At 53.2% G+C, this 23,002-nt stretch overlaps 1 protein-coding gene across 3 annotated transcripts in view; it reads left to right on the top strand.

Moving 5' to 3' along the window:
- SCUBE3 (signal peptide, CUB domain and EGF like domain containing 3) overlaps positions 1-23,002 on the top strand; it is a 37,307-nt gene that overhangs the window by 5,144 nt on the left and 9,161 nt on the right. For 2 of the 3 annotated variants that reach the window (XM_046006728.1, XM_046006725.1), the window contains exons 2-15: positions 8,083-8,205; positions 9,370-9,495; positions 11,911-12,045; positions 13,472-13,597; positions 13,775-13,891; positions 15,847-15,894; positions 18,247-18,363; positions 20,030-20,152; positions 20,620-20,736; positions 21,227-21,352; positions 21,644-21,760; positions 21,880-21,984; positions 22,272-22,388; positions 22,699-22,857. In XM_046006728.1, coding sequence (XP_045862684.1) covers positions 8,083-8,205; positions 9,370-9,495; positions 11,911-12,045; positions 13,472-13,597; positions 13,775-13,891; positions 15,847-15,894; positions 18,247-18,363; positions 20,030-20,152; positions 20,620-20,736; positions 21,227-21,352; positions 21,644-21,760; positions 21,880-21,984; positions 22,272-22,388; positions 22,699-22,857 — 1,656 coding nt within the window. The remainder of the gene's footprint in view (positions 1-8,082; positions 8,206-9,369; positions 9,496-11,910; positions 12,046-13,471; positions 13,598-13,774; positions 13,892-15,846; positions 15,895-18,246; positions 18,364-20,029; positions 20,153-20,619; positions 20,737-21,226; positions 21,353-21,643; positions 21,761-21,879; positions 21,985-22,271; positions 22,389-22,698; positions 22,858-23,002) is intronic. The other variant, XM_046006727.1, reaches the window with a different exon arrangement.

Below are 23,002 nucleotides of genomic sequence, written 5' to 3'. Positions count from 1 at the left end.
GCCAGAGGCTGTCCACATCTGGTCCCTGATGGCACCAAGCTGAGGAGAGGCCTGGGCTGGAGGGAAGATCCAGAATAAGGAAAGAGATCTAAGGAATCCCTGGGTGAGGGTGGAGAGTCAGGGTATGCAGGGACTGGGCTGGGTGGGGGTGGGGGGGGGGGTGCTGGAAGAAAGGAGGAGCTTAAAGGATAGACCCTGGGGAGCAAGTTTACAGAGAGGACGTTTTTACAAGTTTCTAATTATATTTATTTGGAGTTTTCCTCTGGCGGTTTGAAGCTGTTAACAGCAGGAACCTGTATCCCGGTGTTTGTTTTTGTTTCTAACCAGCTGCTTGGCCCGGCATAGTGAATCCGAGTTGGAGACACCTGCCCACCCCGTCCTTGCTGCAGCTCTGTCTGCGCCCACCATGGCGCACTGGCCTTCTTCCCTGCCCGCCACTCAGCCCTGCCCTCCTTCCAGCTACCCCCATGCTTGAAGCCTCAGAGCCTGCTGGGGCTCTCCAACCGGGGACAGCCAAGTGTCAGTTCCAGGTCTTTCCATGATTATGTCTCAGATGCTTGCTTCGTGCCCGAACTCTGTGCTGAGTTGGGGTGGGGGGAGACACGACAACGACCAAGGCTGGGATTCCCCTCCCCTGGGTGTTTCCAGGCGATAGTGTAAGGAGAGCAAGCACTGGACTGGGAGTCAGAAGACGCGGGTCTGGCTGTGCACAAGCTGTTCGTGCTTGCCCTCTCTGGGCTGGTTCCCCATCTAGGTAGTGAAAGGCCCATGTGAGATAGTTGGGCTGAAATCCCCACACGTCATTATGCACCATCTGACACCATCACTGTTCGTGCTGTCATTTTCTCCATCTGTGTAGAGATAAGACAGATAATCACGACGCTGGAACCTGCCTTGGCCCACTGCCTGTCTCTCCACCCCTCTCTCTCCAGTGTTCTGTTCTGTCCTTCTTACCTAAGGATCCCCTACTTACTCATCCTCTAAAGGCCCCTGATTCAGGGTGGTTTCATCCACACTGAAAAGGAGAAAATTCTTGTCCATTCGGGATACCTTCAGATGAGCAAGGAGCTGGTTTAGGGTTAAGGTGGTAGGACTTAGAGAAACTCATCAAGGCCTCTTGCTGGATGACAAAGCTCTCAGGTTCAGCCCTGTTCCCCACCGGGCACTGAGCACCAACTGGTTTTCCTGGCCCTTCCGTCAAGCAGGCTCAGCTATATAAGAAGAATCCTATTTTCAAAAAGAAGAAGGTGCTCTGTCCCCTCTCCTTGAGGTCATCTGTGTGGTTTCCTAGACTCCAGGCCTCCCTTACCCCTGCCTATCCTCTGTCCAGGCTGAAGACGGGCCCAGGCTACAGCTGAGGTCACAGAGTCTCAGCCCGGTTCCAAGTCAGGAACATAGCCTGAGAAGCGTGAGCTTCTGGCTTCTGAAGCCAGGCCCCAGCCAGTTCCCCTAGTTGCCCTTTTGATCTAGAGAGAGAGTACACACTCACATATACAGGTCAGGGTGTCATGGCTGAAGTCCGGGCTGGTTCTATTTTGGGTGTTAATTACATGTGGGAAGCAACGCAGAGGAAAGGATATGAGAACTGACCAGGAGCAGCAATGGTGTGCTGGTCACAAGAGGACCCTTGCTGCCCCACTGTCAAGTGCTACTTAGCACTGAGGCTGGGAACACCTGTTGGACAAGGATGCTCCAAAGAGGTGCCTGAGCAGCTCCAGATAATATCTGAAGAAACTGAGAGCCTGTGGGTCCTATAGGATTCCCTATGAATCCTACCCTGGATTCACTGGTTCCAGTCTCTTCTGGCCTCTGCATCACCAAACAGATGCACTTAAGTGGGTCTCTTACTTTCCCTGAGTTTCCTATCCCCCTACCCTTAATTTAAGACTAAATTTCCTAGGATTGCCTTCCACCCAGAACAGCTGTGGTATCACAGGAAAATAAAAAGCTTTTTCCTTGCGGTAACATAGAATGGGGAAGATGACATAAATGTGGACCTCATCTACTCACCCACCAGCCCATCCATCTATCCATCCATCCATCCACCCATCTGAGTAAATGTTTTACAAATATTGACTAAATGCCTTCAGGATATGGGTCTGTCTTGTTCACTGCTGGATGCCCGGCCCCTAGCACAGTGTTTGGCATGTTGCAAAGGCTTAGTAACTCTGCTGAATGGCTGAATGCATATATATGATCGGCTTTCAGCTGCCATGGCCTCAGGGAGGTTTTTGGAGGGAGAACTGCCCGTGAACTAGAAGTTAAATAATGGTACCAGGCAGCATATAAGAGGCATCACGAGACAGTGATTGGTCAGGCGATCAGAGAGCCTGCACTCAGCCCAATCACCCAGGGCTAACCTGGCTGGGGCAGGAAGGATGTCACAGTCGTGCAGGCCCATTAGGACACGAGGCAGGCTGCTTTGGACCTTCTCACTAGGTCCCTCAAATCTGCCGTGAGTGGTCAGAGAACTACTGTGGTAGTGTAAGGGGAGGGGAGGTGTGGACTCTCCCTGGGGGTGTCTGCTTATCTGCAGCCTGCTTTCTGCTCCTTTCCATTTGCTGTTATTCCTTGCAAAATTTTGAAGCAGATGGAAGTGTTTCCTTCGGGGTCCTCCTGCTTCCCTTTGGGGTGTACTTCCCCATCCTCGGAAGGGAATCTTAGGACTGGTCAAACAATCCACCCTTTCTGGTCCGGTCTGCCCTCTCACCCTCTCAACGCCACCCCCACATCCCAGGCTCCCTCCCTACATTGAGCAGGGAATATGGAGCCCTCTGCTAGGTGCGGAAGCAAACCCAGCAGAAACGTCAGCTGGCGCTGGGAAAGCTACTGGAGCTGCAGACCCGGGCACTCATGCCAAGAGAGGCAGGAGGTCTTGACTCATCTGGGGTATCTCTGCAGCCGCCACTCTCCCCGACTTCAGCTTTTGATCCAGCCCCATACTGAGGTGGGCACAAAGGCACAAACGGAGAGCCCTCCCAGGGGATCGTGGAGGGTGGCTTTTTGGTTCCCAACTGGGCCCTCACCCACTTTGCCCTCCTCTTTGGGCAGTTCCCAGCATGGGTAGAGCAGGTGCTGGAGAAGGTACCTTCAGGGATTCCCCTGGGAGCCTTTTTTTTTTTTAAAGATTTTATTTATTTATTTGACAGAGAGAGATCACAAGTAGGCAAAGAGGCAGGCAGAGAGAGAGGAGGAAGCAGACTCCCTGCTGAGCAGAGAGCCCGATGCGGGGCTCGATCCCAGGACCCTGAGATCATGACCTGAGCCGAAGGCAGCGGCTTAATGCACTGAGCCACCCAGGCGCCCCGGGAGTCTTTTTTTAAGAAGTGGCTATCTAGGCACTATCTCCTACACTAGCTGCATCGGGATCTCCAGGGTGTGGCAGGGCTGGGCTCCCCCTAACACTTCCTGTGCCATCACGCTGTCCCCACAAAGATGGCGCTCTGGTACGAGGGAGGAGGAGCAGAGAGGGGTTCAGAAACGATACTGGGGAGAAAGTGGGAGAGAAGGACTAAAAATAGCCAACCTTTCTGAGCACTTGCTATATGCCTGCACTGCTGTGCGAAGGACTTGGCAAGTATTAACCCATCTGATGCGCACGGCAGCCCCGGCAGCCCCGGGAGGAGGTGCCATTATATTTACACTAGCACGGTAGCACCCCAGAATCCCTTTTCTCAAACACTCTTTTTTTTTTTTTAAGATTTTATTTATTTATTTGACAGACAGAGATCACAAGTAGGCAGAGAGAAAGGAGGAAGCAGGCTCCCTGCCCAGCAGAGAGCCCGATGCGGGACTCGATCCCAGGACCCTGAGATCATGACCTGAGCCGAAGGCAGAGGCTTTAACCCACTGAGCCACCCAGGCGCCCCGCAAACACTCTTGTCCTCTTGCTGTCCCCAGTGTCTGCCTGGCTCCTGCAAATGGTCTCTTCACTTTACCTGAGAGGGGCAAGGAAGGCAGACAGCTGCCCAGCCCTGCCACACCCTGGAGATCCCGATGCAGCTGGTGTAGGAGAGCGCCTAGACAGCCACTTTTTTAAAAAAAGACTCCCAGGGAATCCCAGTGTGCAGCCAGGGTTGAGAACCACGGGTCTAGACCAATTCATGCCCAACTAGCGTCAACTTGTTTGTCAGGCCAGTGGTAAATACTTGCTTACTGAGAGCTGTGGAGAGACCATGCCTATGGGTATTGAAGTGATCCCTGCACGGATAAATCGTGGGTGGGCAGATGTGGCGGAAGGGAGCTCTGAAAGAATGAACTGGCAGGAGGAGGAGACACTGGGTATAATGGGGGTCCCTATTTCAGAGCCCCACTTTGTTTTGGTGGGACGGGGGATACACAGAAAGAGCGAGAGAGAGAATCTCAAGCAGACCCAGGGCTCGATCTCACAACCCTGAGATCACGACTCAAGCCGAAACCAAAAGCCGGACACCCAACCCACTGAACCACGCAGGCGCCCCTCAGAGCTCTGCTATGGGCATCAACTGGTTCAAAAGATTCCATTCGAATGACTGACAGGTCCCGTCCTCAGTGAGTGACCAGCCAAGTGAGGGAAGCAGAAAATGCCACACAAGAGGGCTTGACAGCATCAGCAGAGGCACTCAGCAATGGCGGCAAGTGAGCGGAGGCAGGCGGAGTCCCCTGGGATCAGGAATCTCTAGGAATGGTGTTTAGCAGGAAGAGCTTTGGGGCAGACAATTTTGAGCCAGATTTGGGAAGCCGGGAACAGTGTGGCTAGAGATGAGATAACTGCATTTCAAATGCGAAGACGATGAATGTGAATGCTTGCACAGGGGGAGAATGCTTAGACATTGTAGAGGGAGGAGGTAAGAGATAGTCTTTCAGGGCAGAAACTCTTGGCTGGAGAGGGATAAGCAGCGGGAGCAGGGCGATGAGGGAGTGGATGGGATGGTGGGAAGAGCCCAGCTGCTGGAAGGGGCTACAGGATCTGCTGGGAAGCCTGGGCTTGCTGCCACCAGCCTCAGGGGCACTCTGGTCCTAGTAAGCACAGAACTGGAGGCAAAGCAAAGAACGGAGAGCCAAGATAGCCCGCTGCAGACTCCAGCGAAGCACCCAATGATTCAGAGACAGGCAGGTCCTTCTGAGATGTCCCAGAAGAAGGGCTTCCTGATGGGTTTCCAAATTGCCCTGCTGACTGCTAGGCAAGGGATGGTAAGAGACAGAAGAAGGCTCAAAGGAGGATGGACAGAATGATCATTAGTCACATTAGGGATTGTCCAGTGTCCCAGGCTACCTGGAAGACTCACAAGGGCGTGTTTAAATGTGGGGACAGAGAATGTGGACTTGGGTCTCTGGGTACCTTGTCTTTCTTCACGTGTTTAACCACACTTGAAATTTCCTCTTTCCTCTCCTCATGGTCAAATCCTGATCCAGTCTCCAAAACCCAACCTGAATCCTGCTGCTCAGGGGTTTTTTGGTCCACGCCAGCCTAGGAGTATCTCTTCTTAGCTCCGAGAACAGCACTCCAGTAGAACTTCCTGTGATGTTGGAAGTGCTGTCCATTGGTGTTGGCCATTGAGCACTTGGCCTAGTGCAACTGAGCAACTGAATTTCAAACTAATTTAAATTTAAAACAGCCATTGGTGCTTCATGGCTACCACTATAGAGAGCACAGTCCTAGAGCATCTGTTGTCTGAACGAGCTTCTGGACATCAGGAACCTATCTCCCAGATTTTTCACTTTATATATGTGTGTATATGTGTGTGTGTGTGTGTGTGTATTATTAAGCAATATTTTATATATATATAAAATGTTACACAGATTATCTCATCAACTGCTCACTCTCACGAGAAGGTATTATCCCCATTTTATTTTATTTTATTTTTTTTTTAAAGATTTTATTTATTTATTTGACAGAGAGAGAGAGATCACAAGTAGACAGAGAGGCAGGCAGAGAGAGAGGAGGAAGCAGGCTCCCCGCGGAGCAGAGAGCCCGATGCGGGGCTCGATCCCAGGACCCTGAAACCATGACCCGAGCCGAAGGCAGCGGCTTAGTCCACCGAGCCACCCAGGCGCCCCGGCGTTATCCCCATTTTAAAGAGGAAGAAATAAGAGACTCAGAAAAGCCTGCCTAGAAAGATAGAGCTGGATTTGAATCTGGCACTTACTCGTTTCAGAGCTTAGGATCTTTTTATGAGAGTGTATTTCTTCTTCCCACGTATTTTCTCCATCGGTTGCACCGACTGATACTCCACAGCCTCTCACTATCTACTGTCCTTCTTGCCCTCTCTTATGAACTAGTCTTCATGCCCCTCTTCTCTGTGCTTTCATCTGGGGATGAGTTCCCAGGGTGGGCCACAGCAGGCAGACACCGTGACTGCAGAACCCGAGGGAGTCTGAGAGTAAGTGTGAGTTACAGCAGTTGGAATCACGGGCCGTGGCGGATGACTGCAAAGGAGTCAAAGAGTTGGAAGGCAGAGTGCAGAGCTGAATGGAAGCTCAGAAGACTGGAGGCAGGATATTTGGGGGCACTTTTCCAAATTTCAGTTCTCTTCTTTGCCCCAGGAAGCCTCAGTCCTGCCCCTGAAGCATTCCTTGAAACCTAAAATCTGAGGACAACTAACTGTTTCAAGCTAGGACTCCCCGGTATCTATAAATTGGAAGGATTCCTGGCCCACTCATTCATTCACATTCTGTTAAAATATATCAAGTACCTTAAGGATTTGGATCCCATAGTTTGGTGATTGCGGCCTGAGAACCGGCATTTGAACTAAAGCCAGGCAAGGTTACAGTCCGCTGTCTTGCCTGCAAGTCCCATTTCTTTATTTGCAGGTGGCTACCTCTATGCTTGGGTTCCCCAGTTCACAGTTAGAAGTAGTGCCTTCCTCCTCTCATCTTCCTTTTCACAGAGATTCTCCAGCCCGGCTGCCTGTTCACCTGGGGAGCGTTTAAAAAATACTGTGGGCTCGCTGACCAGGACCTCTGGGGATGGTGCTGGGCATCTCCTAGGGGCATTAACTCTGACGACATGTAGCCAGGGTTGAGGAACCCCTCACCTTAGGTCTACTGTGTCTGTGGTGCTCAACCATACCTTACCTCATGTTCCTTGTCTCTCCTTCTGGCTGGGCCGAGTCAACAGTCTTCAGCACAGTACCTTTTGCAAACACACCCTGTAAAACGTTCTCAGTTAAATGCAAACTGTTGCCATTTTTTAGCTCTCTTTTGTCCGCACCGTAATGTGTCCCCCAAAGTTGGATTCTTTTGCCCAAAGAGGATAAATGGTTTTCTTGGCTCTGTCCTTTCAGAACCATCCTCTTTTTTGGCCTCTTCCTTCAGCAGAACTCTGTGAGGAGCTCCGTGTGTCCGAGTGAGCCAGGAGCGAGCGAAGTACCTTGGGTTAGATGGGAGAGTTGAGGGCGGCGGGCTGGACAAGCCAGAGTCAGCCAGAGAGTCACAAGAGCCCCACTGATTAGGCTTCAGGTTGCAGGTACCAGCCCCTGCCCAGTCCTGGTTCCTCTGCTGTTGACAGCACAAGGGCTGAGGGAAGTCTTCCAGGATGCAACTTCTTTCCTCTAAAGATTCTTGGCGCCGTGGTGGGCAAGTGGGAGCAGGCCTGGTCTCAAGCAGAACTGTGAGGCTGAAGAAGATTTCTCGGGTGCCCCGTCTTCTCCCTTTCTTCCTTCCATTACCGAGGGCCGCGGGACCCTGCCACTTTCCCAGAGGCCACTGTCCCCCTGCCTCTCCCCCGCCCCCTAAGTCTGCTTCCAAGAGAGGTAAACTAATTCACACTAAGTTGAATATTTCTAATCAAGGTAAGTGTGCTACCCAGTCCAAGGGGTTTTGTTTGTTTTTAAATCAAAGAGGAGTATTTCAAATGACGGAATTTTAGCTGTCATTATGGATTAAGTATTTCTGAGGAGAGTGGGGATGCTTTTTGAATTCCTGAAATTACAGAGTTGACCGGCTCTGAAATCCGAAGGGTGTGAAGCCTGCTCTTGGAGGGGGAGGGGTCACGATCCGTATTTTAGAGGAGAGGGGCTTTTGCCCTTGGGGAACCACCTTCAAGACAGCCCTTGGGATGCACTGACAGAGGGTCCCACGTGTCCCCTCTGCCCCTGCCAGATGTGGACGAATGCGTGGAGGGGACTGACAACTGCCACATCGATGCCATCTGCCAGAACACCCCACGGTCGTACAAGTGCATCTGCAAGTCTGGCTACACAGGGGATGGTAAACACTGCAAAGGTGAGGCTGGGAGGGCACCCAGGAGGGGAGGTCAGTGCCACTGCCCTTGGCCATACTGCGCATGACTGTAAGGCCTGCAGTCCCTGCGGGCTCCAGGAAGGGGGTTGGGAGGGGTGGCTGTTGTTACCCCAGAGAGGACACCGTAGGCTAGCTGAGGCTCTGGTGGGAAGAGTTCACAGCCTCCCAGCTTGGCTGGGTGGGGAGTCAGAATCAGGGACTGAGGCCTGAGGTACCCTGACATTGGAACCTCCATCTCTAGACCCTTCTACCGTTCCCACATAGGATGAGAACAGACAGTTTACCCCAGGGGGAATTCATACCATAAACAAACACATTCTTCCCCTCTCATAATTAAAGCCATGCAAATTAAAGCACGCTTTCGGATATTATTTTCAATATATGACCTTCAGTGCTGGTAAGACTGCAGCAGACATACACTCATTAATTCTTCGTGACATTATAAATTGAAAAGTGATTTTGTCATACCTAGCAGGAATCTTAAAAGGTTAATTATACCCTTTGACCCAGAAATTTTATTCTCAGGGACTTATTCAAGGGAAATTCAAAGAAACAAAATAATATACTGGAGAAGATGTTCTTTTTGCATTATTTATGATAGTAAAATAAATGGAAGAAATCTGACAATAGCAGAAGGATGAATAAATTATGATATAACAACACAATGAAATATTCTGCAACCACGTACCATGGTGATTAGAAAGACTGGGTGGAGACATTTGAAAATGTTTATGACTTAAGTTTATTTAGATTGATTGATTGATTGATTGATTGATTGATTGATAGAGAGGGGATGGGGAGAAGCAGAGGGAGGGGGAGAGAGAGAATCCTAAGCAGGCTGCACACACAGCGTGGAGCCTGATGCAGGGCTCGAACTCACAACCCTGAGATCATGACCTGAGCCAAATCAAGATCATGACACTTAACCAGCTGAGCTACCCAGGTGTCCCTATGACTTAAGTTGAGACGAAAACAGCAAAATGCAAAATGGTTTGTATGCTATGAAAGTAAGTATGAAACCACACATACACAGAGACAATATATACACATACATACATATATTCAAACCACCATGGGCTGAGCCCAGGGGTGGACAGTGGGGGGCATGCTGGTGGGCCAGCTGCCTCAGATCCTCTTTGCCCACAGATGTGGATGAGTGTGAACGAGAAGACAATGCCGGTTGTGTGCACGACTGTGTCAACATCCCTGGCAATTACCGATGCACCTGCTATGACGGATTCCACCTGGCACATGACGGACACAACTGTCTGGGTGAGCCAAGGGGAGGGAGAGGAGGTGTGGGCAGAGGGCCTGTCTTGTGGGGAAGGAGCCGTTTCTGGCATTTCCCACTGCCCAGGCAAGCAGAGGAAGGTGATCAAAAAGCCGCATTCTTGAAAAATTGAAAACAAAGACAGCCTCCCCTTTGAGACCAGGTGCTGAGGATGAAATAATCCTGGGGCTGGATGAAAAACATCAGAGGAGATGCTGCTAGAAAGTGCTCCCAGGGCAAGCCGGAAGATGACAGGGCAAGGGCCGGAAGATGTAGGGAGATGATGTAGGGAGCAGAGCATGGCGGGAAGGTGATTTGGCTCCACACTTCAGTAAACGAGAGGAATGTTTGATGATGACAACGATGCCCCCATGGGTGCTGAGGAGCCTCAGTCTGACCCTTAAAGACTGGTTTTCTTCCAGCTCATCCTGTAATCTCCAGGCCCTCCTCCCCTTACTTCTCCTTACTCCATCGGACCTGATCCTTGACCCAGGAGCTGGGTCAGAGATAGGAGAATCTCTAAGGAACTCCCCTCAACTTTGGTCTGTTATCACTTTGGAAAATTACTGGGACCATGTCAGATTCTTCCGCAAGTAGCAACACTGAAGCCCATAGCAGAAAAGGGTTTGAAACGTGAAGCCAGGGGTTCTTTTCCAAATTCTTCCTGGTGTCAAAAAAAAGTAGGAGACTAGAAGACTAGAAGACCAGGAAAGGAAGAGAGGAGGAATGATGCCCAGAAAAGTGGCTAGGCTTCTTCCCCACCTGACCAAACTGATGAATTATCTGAGGCTCCATTAGTCTAGGACAGCCTACAGAGCTGCCTCTAGACCCAGTCATGTCCCATTTTTGGGCCAGGCTTTTAGGTTTCTATTCCCAACCCGGGCCTCTACAGCCTGAGCCCTGCTGGGCCCATCCGCCCAGCCCTGGCCATCTCTTCTACGAGGGAAGGATCTCACTTCTTTTCTGCCCAGTCACCCAGGAGGGCCTCTTTAGGGACTCCCTCAGAAAAAGAAGTGATGAGTTTCCCACCGGACGAGAAGTTCTTTGGTTGCCTTTCACCTTTCTAAGCCCCTGATTCTCACCAAGTCTTGTTTCCCTGTGTTTTGGGGAGAACTAACCAGAAGTTAAGAGAATGAGTAGGTATGGAAAGAGCAAGGGGGAGCAAAGTTCTACCTAACCCTACCCTTGGGGTTCAAAGTCTCAACTCAACCTCTGGCTTGTAGGGGAACCCTAAGTCATCCATGCCCTGGGCCTCAGTTTCTCCACTGAGAGCTAGAGGAAGGAACTTGGCTAAAGAGCAGCAAAATCACAAGTTTGCATAGAAGGGAGCAAACAGAAGGATGGACCATAGGTTGGGACAGTGGGAAGACAAGAATGGGGAGAAGTCAGGGCTGTAGTGATAGAGGGGGAAGGGACAGGAATAAGGCAAAGGAAAGTATACCTCCTTGACTTTACGCCAGGTCCCTCTCTCAGGCAGGAGCCTGCTGGACCTGTACCCTTCTGCCCTTGGCCAGAAGGGGGAAAGGACAGGGTTTCAGGGCTCAGCAGGGAGGATGGGAAGAGAGGGGCAGAATAGGGCCTCAGGAGCTCAAATTCCAGCTCCTCTGTTTGGAGACCAATCTCCTGGATGCCTGCTGGGCCAAGAAAACCCAAGAAGGGCTAGGGACTGGGGAGGGCAGTAGGTAGCACAGAGGTGGAATCAAGGCATTGAAGTGGGAGCCCCAGAATGAGCTTGGCTCTGGCACTTGGGGGTGGTGATTTGGGGTGGTAATTAGGGTGTGGCCTGGCAGCTCTCCTCCCACCCCTCCCCGCCAAGCCACCAGACTGTTTTGTTAAACCAAAATAGGAGAAAGGCTAGGGACTATGGCAGCAAGCCCAGGCTTGGGGGGAGGGGAGGAAGGACGGGGCCGTGGCCTGTCCACAGAAATGGTCCCTGCCCTGCAAGGAGTTGAGGCTTGCTGCCTTTACCCAGGTTGGCCCCCAGACCTAGCGCCATGGCCACAGCTCTCCCTGCGCTTGGAGCCAGTTCCAAGTTCTCTCGTTCCCTGGCTGCCGCCAGGCCCCAGCTCCTCTCCCTGACCAATCCCCATCCTTACCGCCATCCCTGTTCCTCTTGCCCTGGCTCCTTTCCGGATTTCGTCTGTGCTCACACCCAATTCCAACAAGTGAGGGAAAGGGAGGCAAATCCTCACGCGGGAGAGACAGGTTCAACTCTCCCCTCTCCACTGGCTTAGCTCCCCCGCTCTGCCCTTGGAGGGCCTCTTCGAGAGCAGTGGAACATTAGCTGATGCGTGAGCAAGAACTTTCTGGCCTAAGGCTGGGGCTGCGTGGGGTGGGGAGGGTCTTCTGAAGTCTTGCGGCACACTCTGGAGCCTGGCCTCCACCCCACGGCCTCACCAACCACCCATCCTACACAGATGTGGACGAGTGCGCCGAGGGCAACGGTGGCTGTCAGCAGAGCTGCGTCAACATGATGGGCAGCTATGAGTGCCACTGCCGGGAGGGCTTCTTCCTCAGCGACAACCAGCACACCTGCATCCAGCGGCCAGAAGGTCAGCCCGTGACCCGGGACGGCCCAGCCCTGTGCTCCCAGGCTTCTCTCCATCAGCGGGGGTTTTCCCTCAATACCCTCTAGGACTCAGCCTCTGTTCTCAAGTCCACTGGCTCCTTCCTTTCTCATCCCTCAACTCAGTCACATCCTGAGGCTCCATGGACATGGATACCGGGTTGGAGCAAAATCTGGGGGAATTTGTTTGGGGTTGGGATCAGTGTGGGGTTGAGGGTACTATGGGGTGTCCTCTGTATCCCGACTCAAAGCGGGTCAGTTAGGCATGACATTGCCTAATTGTGGGTGGCTGGGCTCTAAGCTGCTGTTATCTGAGGGTCTCACCCGTGCCTTATTCGTTGGATGGGATAGGGAGCGTGAGGCAGGAAGAGGGGGGTACTGTCTGTTTCTGTGACTCTGCCTCCCACCCCCACCCCAAGACTGTGCCATCCCTGAGGGCAGGGACGATGTCTAATTTGTCTTCTGCTCTCCAGAACCTAATATACTGCTCTGCCTGTAGTGGGGAGCTTAATACGTATTTGTTGAGTAAAATCTTCTAGTAATGAGGGGCACTCAGCTGGCTCAGTTGGTGGAACACGTGACTCTTGGTCCCAGATTGTGAGCTGGAGCCCCATGGAGGGTGCAGAGTTTATTTTAAAAAAATCTTATGGTTATTATCAGTACCAATTACTTCCCACCCACATTATTATCTTCTTCCTGGTTTGACTGTACACTCTTTGAGGAAAGAGATCATGTTTGTTTGTTTTAAAGATTTTAAGTAATCTCCACACCCGACATGGGGCTCAGACTTACAGCCCTGAGATCAAGAGTTGCACGCTCCACCAAGAGCCAGCCAGGCGCCTCAAGAGTTGTGGGTTGTTTTATTTGTTTTGCTTTTTTTCTGGGTCCTTCCTTTTTTTTAAAGATTTTATTGATTTGACAGACAGAGATCACAAGTAGGCAGAGAGGCAGGCAGAGGGAGAGAGGGGGGAAGCAGGCTCCCTGCTGAGCAGAGAGCCTGATGTGGGACTCGATCCCAGGACCCTGAGATCATGACCTGAGCCAAAGGCAGAGGCTTAACCCACTGAGCCACCCAGGTACCCCTAGGTCCTTCCTAAATCCACCAGTACCTAACACAGTGCTGGGTAACTATAAGACACTGCTTTTTGGTTGTCTGAAGGAGAGGGTGCTCATGCAGGGTTTTGGGGGGTTGGGTATCTATACCTATACATCATTCAGAATGGCTCTGTGCCCCACTCATTAGCACCCAGCTCTGGGCAGGATGGGGGCTGGCAAGGGGGAGTCCCTCTCCTGCCTCTGTTGCAGCTTAAAGTGGATTCCCTCACTCTCCTAGGCCCCACTGTCCCCTTCCTTCCTCCTCCTCCAGGCATCCAGGGTTACAGAACACTCACCTCCCTCCTCTTCCCTTTTAGAAGGAATGAATTGCATGAATAAGAACCACGGCTGTGCTCACATTTGCCGGGAGACACCCAAAGGGGGTATTGCCTGTGAATGCCGCCCTGGCTTCGAGCTCACCAAGAACCAACGGGACTGTAAACGTGAGATAACTGGGATGGCGGTGGGGGAGAAGGAGCGACAGAGAGGAAGTGCATGGGGACTGGGCAGCAAGACGCGGGAGGAAGAGGGAACGTGGGAGCGGCAACTAGAGCAGAGGGCCAGTCTCTGGGCTGCCCAAGGCACAGCAAGCTGACAGGCCTCCCGCCCTCTCTGCACAGTGACATGCAACTATGGCAATGGTGGCTGCCAGCACACGTGCGATGACACAGAGCAGGGTCCCCGGTGCGGCTGCCACGTCAAGTTTGTGCTCCATACGGACGGGAAGACTTGCATCGGTGCGTGAGGCCCCTGAACGGGACTCCACCGGGGATGGGGGCACCAGGGAAGGGGGGAGCACCTGGGGCTTCGGTGCTGGGCGCAGAATGACTGGTGAGTGGACTGAAGAGCCAGACAACAAGGCCAGGTCTAGTGAGGGACATCTCTGAGAGCTTGCAGACAACTCTGAGAGCTCACCCTCTTCTCCTCCTCGGCCTGCGAGCTCTCCTGCCCCATTCCCAGGGCCCCGGCCATCTTCTTTACCCAGTATAAAGTGTTGCCAAAGTGGCAATGAAACAACCAGCCCTGATCTGACAAATGGGGTTTCCTGACTCCAGGCTTCTTCTTCCTCTCTGTCCTGTGTACCCCTGCCCGTTCCCCTCCTCCAGCCCTCACCCCCTCCTCCCCCCCCCCCCCCGCCCCGGCTGCAGCCCTTCACTGCCCCGCCAGCTCCAGCCTTCCATCCTTCTTGCCCTGGTTGGGGCCTTCTTAAGACCTGGATCCCTTTTCCTGAATTCCTAGGCCTCACCTCACATACGTTCAGGTATCATAGATGGGTTTAATTCCTTGATCCCTAAAGTTTAATTCCTCACCCCTTCTGTCTTTAGGACTTTTGTGAAGGCCAATTACTATGTGCTCACAGACTGCTGAGAAAGACGATGGGACAAGGTGTCCCCCTGGAGAAGGGGGAAATGGAAGGGAAGGGTTTGGGCCCCGGGGAAGGGCTATGTCTGGACCCAGGCAGGAGTGAGCGTGTTCTGTGGGCACGGGTATTTACAGACGCCAGTCATTTCAAGGGCTACAACATGCGGAGGATGAGGAAGCGTGGACACAGTCGCTCATGCGATGTGCATTTGTCAGAGATGTGACGTTCAGCTTAAGAACTAGACTCTCCCCATCTTTCTCCAGAGACCCCACCCGTCTCTGCAGACAGCACTGTCCTAACCCCCAGACAAGAACAGGGGAGCAAATGATGCTCTTAAAGGTGTCCTCTAAGCACCTGCTCCAGACTCGCACAAAGGGCTCTAAATGTCTTTAATTAAACTCTCTCCCACTCCATGTTTCCCTCTGAACTAACCCTTCAAAGACCCTGGGACATTTTTAAATCTTCATGTCGCCTTCTCCTAGCTGGTTTGTTCCAGCTCCTTTCATTTTTTTTTTTTTTCCTCCTAGGTTGAATCTTCTGCTTCCTAAACCTCCCACCATCCCCTCGACACACTCACACATCCCCAGAGTCCCCCCCCAAAAAACTGCATGCGGTCCCCAAAGAAAACCTGCATGTATCAGGACAGAGCTTGGACCCATGAATGTGGGGCCAGGTCCCTCTCTGGTTGCCTTCTGTTCAGATAGTCCTGGGCATGGCTGCTTTTGAAAATACCCCTAGTAAGCTTGAGCTCTTCTCTAATGCAAGACCCATTCTGCCTTCTGGACCATGGCCAAGCGAGGCAGAAGAGAGCAAATGAGGCAGCTCTAGACTTCACGGTTATATTCTTCCTGCGTTCCTCTCCCTCCTCTCCAACAGACCTTAGTTTGCCTTGCCCTAATCTCATTTTTCTCCCCAGCCCTGGTAGAGGAAACTTCATTGTTCGGGACCGCCAGGATGTCCACATTTAGTGGGGAGACGGAGAGGGCAGTATAGTTTAGCAAAAAGGGTGGGCACCCTTTGGGATTTGGCAGCTTATAAGATTTGAGACTGCATCCCAGCTCTGCCTTTGGCATGCTGTGTGGTACTGGGCCCAAGATGCCCTTCTCCGGGACTCTGTTTTCCCTCAGTCACCTGGTGGGAATCTGGCTTCTTTGAGGATACCGGGCAGGACAAGGCTGGGAAGCTAAGTGTAGGAGCCCCCGGGCTCATCACTTGGGGCTAGTGGTTTGGGGCTACAGGGGTGGAGGAGGGTGGGGAGGGGGCAGGGGCCCAGTGGGCCCCAGTGGCTGTTGCCCAGCATCTAAACAGCTTTTTTACAATGTCAAACAGGGGAAAGGCGGCTAGAGCAGCACATCCCCCCTCAGGCCGTTTCTAATGGTAAATATGTCTGCTCTCTCCGCTTGCTCTCACTGGCTTGCTAGGGGAAGGGCTAACCCGCTGGGGCTCCCACTAACCGCATGCCCACTGGGCCCAGCCTGACTGGACTCCAGCCTACCAGCAGGGCTCCCCTGCAGCCTGGGTACTGGGCCCATGGGGTGACAGGACACCTGAGTCCCCAAGAGCTGGCCCAGGAGCCTTCATGTTGGTTTTGTCTTTCTTTGTTCCTGTCCCTCTCCTCTCCTGCTTCCTCCTGCCACCTTCTCCCTCTCCCACCTTCTAACATCTCACCCCTTTCCAACCATCTACCCCTTCCCTCTCTCTGCCTTCCACACAGCAAAAGACCCAGCAGCTCCAGCTCACCCGTTGTGCCCATTAGGTGGCTGAGACAGGGGTGGGATAGAGTTCGAGGCCATCCCCTCCTTGGGGCCGTGTCCTTGGGTTCTTACCCACACCAGCTCACAGTCCCAGTGCCACTCACCATTCTGTCCCACCATAACGGGTACCAGCATGACATCTGAATTCAGACTGACCCGAGTTCGAATCCTGCCTCTGCCACTTTCTAACTATACGACCTCCAAGAAGCTACTTTCTTTTCTGATCCTCAGTTAACTCTTCTGTAGACAGGGAGACAGAGTTCTCCCTTTGGGTTGCTGAGAAAACTAAGACCGTGTGTGCAGAGCGTCTAAGTGCCTGGCACAGAGCAAGTACAGATTAAACTGTGGTTTAATACTGCCACCTGAAGAGCCGTCCCAACCCTGGCCTGGTGAACACTGCCCTGTGGGGGAGGGTAGTTATGCCCGGCTCCCTGGTCTGACCTGGATGGACATCGTGTCAGCTCCGCAGCTCCCAACCCTGGGTCCCTCCGAACCCACCTAGTCTTGGCACAGGATCTCTGTTCCTCTCTCCCTGCTCTAGGGCTTGGGGGACCTCTTCTTATGCTAAGAGCACTCTTGGGGGAATAACTAGGCTTGGAGACTGAATTCAAGTTTCCCTCCTAGGTTCCTCCCATGGTCTTGGAGAACCACAGGAGACCAGGGTGGGAATGGCACACAGGAGATCCCACTGTGGCTACTCCCAACCTGGGCATTTGAGCAAACAGGGCATGACTGGGGACCAACTGGCAGAGTTGCGCTTCTTCTAGAACCCTTGCATTGGTGATCTCCTTGGTGACAAGGCCTGGGTTTTAGGATTGAAAGATTCAAGAAGATGATAGTATTCTCTGCTGCTTTTCTCATTCAGTTCCCTTGACTCAGAGAACCACTTTCTTTTCTTCCCTAGGAGAGAGCTTGGGATTTTGTCTCTCCAAAGGGAGAGATCAAGGGCCTCCTCAGAGGATAGCCCGCGCCTCCTCCAGAGTCCCTGGGTTGGGGCCTTGTGCTATTTGAACTGATGGTTTTCCCCTGAGCTTACCTGACTCTCCTGAGCTGCAGTTTAAACTTGTTTATGTCCTGCTCTGAATTCAGGAAATAGGGAGAGTGACCCGTCCATACTCCCCCTATTATGACCTCCACAGCAAAGAGAGAACTTACCATTCAGGAGGGGGCAATAAAAGAGACTTAGCTTTGAGGTTCTCTGGCTCTCATCTACCTTCTTATACCCTGCCTTGTCCTCTGGATTCTTCTCCTTTTGTCCCCCTCTTCCCCCTAGGCAGTCTCTCCTCATTAGAAAGGAAAACAAAAACGGAACAGCCAGTTATCTCCATCTGGAACTAAAAGGAGGGCTTGGGAGGAGTTGGAGGTAGCTGGGAAGGGGCTGGGAAATGACCAAGTTATGTGCCTCTCCTCTGAGGATGAGCCGTCAGGCCTGGAACTGGGGTCTTTTTTTAAGACAGCTGAGCAAGGAGGAAGAGAAGGATGAATTGGTGGCCATCCCTCAGCTGTCTTAGGGATCCCCAGGCTCACTCTTCCCAAGACTACCCCACCCTGACACCAGAGAGATGGTGGGTGGAAAAAAGGAGGAGAGCCCTATCTGTCCCTTCGTGTTCCCTGGCAGCCGAGAACCACCCTTCCTTAGCTCCCGTCGCTCCCTGCACCCTCCCCGCTCCACCTCCTCCACCCCCCAGCACATTCCTGCCTGACAGCTCTGGCTTGTACCTGCCTCACTGCTGTCCACCTTGTTTCAATCAAGTAGGGGGCAGGGAAGCGGACTGCTTGGCTGCACTTGTGAGGGGATGGGGGCTGGGAGCCGTGGGAGGAAGGGGGCTGGGAGCCTCCACTGACTGCTCCTTCCAAAGCACAGGGAGGCAGCTGAGGCCTTCCCTCGCGCCTCTGTGCTCTCTACTGCCCTGGAGTTTGGGACTCCTCCAAGCCAGTAACCGGATTACCACCCCCCCACCTCCCTCCTAAACAGAGACCTGTGCTGTCAACAACGGGGGCTGTGACAGTAAGTGCCACGATGCAGCCACAGGCGTCCACTGCAGCTGCCCTGTGGGCTTCATGCTGCAGCCGGACAGGAAGACCTGCAAAGGTAAGGGCTCTCAGAGGACAGGAGCGAGGGGCGAGGGGCTGAGGTTGGGATCAGAGATACAGTACCTATTACCCGAGCTCCTCAAGGCTGTCCTGATTATAAAGAACTGAGGGTATGGCTAAGGCTTGTCTCTTGTCTGCCTTTCCCACCTCAGCTCAAGGGGCACAAAAGTCTGGCCAGCAGTGCTCCCTGCCCCAACCCAACATTGTTTTCCTTACTCTCATTCCTATCCCCCTATGGGTCCCTAACCCTCTTGCTTAATGAACATGCCATTCTCATTTGTCCCTGGGTCCAGAAGGATATTTGAGCCCTGACTGTGTGTGTACAAGGTCACAGATGTGTTCCATAACCTTCTTAACCCACATTCCCCAGACCTTTCCAAGTGGAAAGGCTACACTGGTCGGAGGGAGAAGAGGGTGGCGGTTGGGAGTGCTGATGCTGGAGCCTGGCTACCTGGGTTCAGACTCCAGTTCTGCAATCCTGGGCAAGTTACTTAGTGTCTGTGCCTCAGTTCCACTACGATAATGGCGCTTGTCGCAAGGATTAGATCAGTTAAATATAAATTATATATAAAGTACTTAGAACAGTACCTGACAAATGGTGTCTTGTGTTAACTACTACTATGGTATAATTTCCCACATTGCCCATCCTGTTCTCCTTCCTTTTATCAAGCCTGTTCTGGGAGAACGGTGGAGTGGGGGAGGAAAAAGGGAGGGTAGCCCTACTGAAAATAATGATTCATCAGGCCTGTGTCCCCTGGTCACAAGGAGGACTGGAAAGAGGACTGGCCTCCTTCTTTGTGTCTTTTGGCCCAGCAGCTGGCAGAGAGGATGGGGAGACAGGGAGGGCTGGGGCAGCAGGTCAGAGAGCCAGAGTTGAGAGGTTTCCTGCTGGGAAGGACTGTTGACAGGTATGCTGAGAGTAAAGTGGAAGACTGCCCTCTCTGCCCCCTCCCCCAAGTAGGGGTGAGTAGCCTGGGTCCTGTCTGCCACCAGCTTGGGGAACTTGACCTCAGGAAGGAAGCTGCTCACAGGCCCCCCCTTCCCTTCCTAGTGCTGAAAGCTGCCTCAGGCCTGAGCCTCTCCAGACCTCTCCCAATCCAGCCCCCTGCCGGGCCCCTCCCCCTCCCCCAGCAGCTACCCAGCCTCACTGGCTCTCCTGGAGGTCCCGGTCCTGACTCTCTCCTAGCTCCTCCTCTCTGAGGGGCTGCCCCTTTGAATCTCCACCTCTCTGTGCCACCCCCCACACCATCACCTAGGGCTCTCAGGCTAGGAGGGGTAGGGGACAGCAAGGGATAAACCTTATCCACCAGCCTTTTGGAGAAGGGCCATCATGGCAGAATGAAGGGCAGAAACTAGCCCCCTGATTCAAATGCCTACCTACTTCCTACTCCAGGCAATTCCCTGAGGGCCTGACTCTGCTTCCCATCTGCCCCTTTCTAACAGGGTTCAGTCTCAGGAAAGGTGTTCCTGATGACCACAGATCCCATGAACAGGGAAGAAACAGAGACTAGAGAGTGAGAGAGGAGTCAGAATGGCAGGCCCAGGGCTCTGCTTGATTTTCTCTGTCTCTGTGAGGGAGGGAGGGAGGGAGGTCATCTCCTTATTTGTTGTCCCCAGGCTTTGGTATCACCTTTCGTTCTCTCTACTTTGTCCTGCTTCCCCAGACATAGACGAGTGCCGCTTGAACAATGGGGGCTGTGACCACATTTGCCGCAACACAGTGGGCAGCTTTGAATGCAGCTGCAAGAAGGGCTATAAGCTTCTCATCAATGAGAGGAACTGCCAGGGTGAGCAGACGTGGGCCAGGGGGAAAGCCTTGGGAGAGGTTCTAGGGGTAGGAGAGCTTCAAGGAGGCCAGAGCGCCAGAGTCTGAGAAAGTCGGTGGACACTGTGGAGGCTACCCGTGAGCAGTGTCATGCCGAAATTAGCAAATGTACCCCTTCCTCTTGACAGACCAGCTCTGCCTTGCTCTTGGCAAGGAGGGGGGATAGATTTCTCCCTAATTCAAATCCTTGGCAAGATATGACCTGCCTAACCACGTATGGTGGCCCTGATCCATGGGCACCAGATCTCACAGTTCCTGACTCCGAGCGGAGGGGGGACAGGGGATGGGTAGGCACTGCTAAATCGCTGACCCTAGGGCTGGGCCATGAGGGAGGGCCAAGCCCCTCAAGTGGGTCCTTCACCTGACCAAAGGGTCCCAGGGTCAAGTGCCCCAAGACAGATTCAGTGGCTTGCATCCCTGTTTTTCCAGATATAGACGAGTGTTCTTTTGATCGAACCTGTGACCACGTATGCATCAACACACCGGGAAGTTTCCAGTGCCTCTGCCATCATGGCTACCTGCTGTATGGCGTCACCCACTGTGGGGGTAAGCCAGCAAATTCAGACCCTCTGCCACCGGGCCCCTCTCACCTCCATACCCTTCTGCTAAACAAGTTCCTGAGTTGGTTTGTGGCTCTCGCAGTCCCCAGGGGCATGTGCCATGTCTGTGTCCACTGTGTGACCTGGGAGAAATTAAGACACAACTAGGAGACAAGATCAAGGAACAGCATTCTGCCTCCATAATTTCTATCTCCCACCGGTCGCTGCTTCTTGACTCCCATCCTCAACTTCCAAATTCCAGGTCCAGTGGTATGAAGGAGTGGAAGGCTTTAAAAAGCTTGTCAGCTGGGCCCCTTCCCAGTCAGTCATTCTTTGGGGGCAGAGATAAGGGAGCGAGGTCCCGGGCTAGAGCTTTTCTCAAGACAGTAGACATCTCAGAGTGCCTGGAACTCTAAGCAGAGGTCCTCACTCACTGCCCGCTCTGTGGCTCCTGCCCCGCCCTGCCATTGTTGGTGTCTTCCTACTCCTTCCCCCAGATGTGGATGAGTGCAGTGTCAACCGCGGAGGTTGCCGCTTCGGCTGCATCAACACTCCTGGCAGCTACCAGTGTACCTGTCCCAGCGGCCAGGGCCGGCTGCACTGGAACGGCAAAGATTGCACAGGTGGGCAACACCCTCTGCTGGCCAGAGCTGGCACTGCACTCTGGCGAGGTTGGAAATTGGGGTCTTGGAGGTGGGGTCCTTCCACGCTGAAGAAGCTGTGAGGCCGTAAGGGAGGAGAATGTAGTCATTTGAGTTAGAGACATGAAGTTTCTGGTAAAGAATCCACTCATCGGTCTCTGTTTACAGTCACAGTTCTGCAGGTAGCTAACTCTCTTCCTCCAAATTAGCAAATTGTGGAGGAGGGTGGGAGAGGAAGGGCCTCTCCTCCTCAGGTCTCTCTCCCCTTCCTAGAGCCGGTAAAATGTCAAAGCAGTCCTGGTGCCTCGAAAGCCATGCTCAGCTGCAACCGGTCTGGCAAGAAGGACACCTGTGCCCTGACCTGCCCCTCCCGGGCCCGGTTTTTGCCAGGTACATGAGGCTGGCAGGGAGGAGAGAGCAGGGAGCTCTTCTGCTTCCCTTGCGCTACTCCAACCAGTAGGTGTTGGGGGTGGGGGCAGGTCAGAGTTGTGACAGCCCCCTTCTCTCAGAGTCTGAGAATGGCTTCACGGTGAGCTGTGGCACCCCCAGCCCGAGGGCCACTCCAGCCCGAGCTGGCCCCACCGGGAACAGCACAAACTCCAACCACTGCCATGGTGAGCACCAGCCCAGAGGCCTTGTTCCCACCTTACTCTCTTACTTAGTAACCCGTTTCTCTTCATTAATCCTCCTGGTCTTACTTTTTCTTGGGTCCCCTCCCTTGCTCTGTCATTCTTCAGCCCTTCTGCCTCGCTCCCTCTGCCCCTAACATCTGATTCCCCCGCTTTCATAATCCTTCTCCAGCCAAGCCCCTGGCTTATTGCCCAGCTTCTCGATACCCTCCACAGCAGTTCCCACCCCCACGGGGTGCCCAGGCTGTGCTGAGCTTCTACCATCCCTCTAGAGGCTGCAGTGCTGTCGGTTAAACAGCGGGCCTCCTTCAAGATCAAGGACGCCAAGTGCCGTCTGCATCTGCGAAACAAAGGCAAAATGGAGGAGGCCAGCAGGATCCCGGGGCAAGGTCTGAACTGGGGCTCCCACCCCAACGGGTTGTCTGGCCACCACATCCTTCCCACCCCTCTGCTCCTCTGCTTAGCGAGATCAAAAACCGACTGGCGTCCTGAACTCTGGACAGAGCAGGAGAAGAGGCTTTGTAGGCATAGGCCCAAGGAAGTCCTGGGACATCTCCATTCAAATAATTGGTATTCTACATTAGAAGCAAACTAATAGTTGCAGAGTTCTGGTGAGGTCTGTCTGGGTTGGGGTGGAGCAGTGAGACCTGGGAGCGAGTCCTTTTTCTGCCCCTGGGGTTGACAAGTCCTCTTCCCCAGGTGGTGCCCCCTGCTCTGACTGCCAGGTCACCTTCATCCACCTCAAGTGTGACTCCTCTCGGAAGGGCAAGGGCCGGCGGGCCCGGACCCCTCCAGGCAAGGAAGTCACTCGGCTCACCCTGGAACTGGAGGCAGAGGTCAGAGCCGAAGAAACCACAGGTGGGACTGGGGGCACTGCTGGGAGGAGGGTGGAAAGCCAGGGGTCAGAGGTGGGGAAACCATGGGTCTCAGCAGCGAAAGGAAGGGGCAGTGCCTATACCAAGGGCAGACCCCGCCTAACACCAAGCCCAGGAGCCAGTTTCTT

Source organism: Meles meles, chromosome 5, assembly GCF_922984935.1.
Source record: "Meles meles chromosome 5, mMelMel3.1 paternal haplotype, whole genome shotgun sequence".
Lineage (NCBI taxonomy): Eukaryota > Metazoa > Chordata > Mammalia > Carnivora > Mustelidae > Meles > Meles meles.
This window is presented reverse-complemented; position numbering and strand designations above follow the sequence as displayed.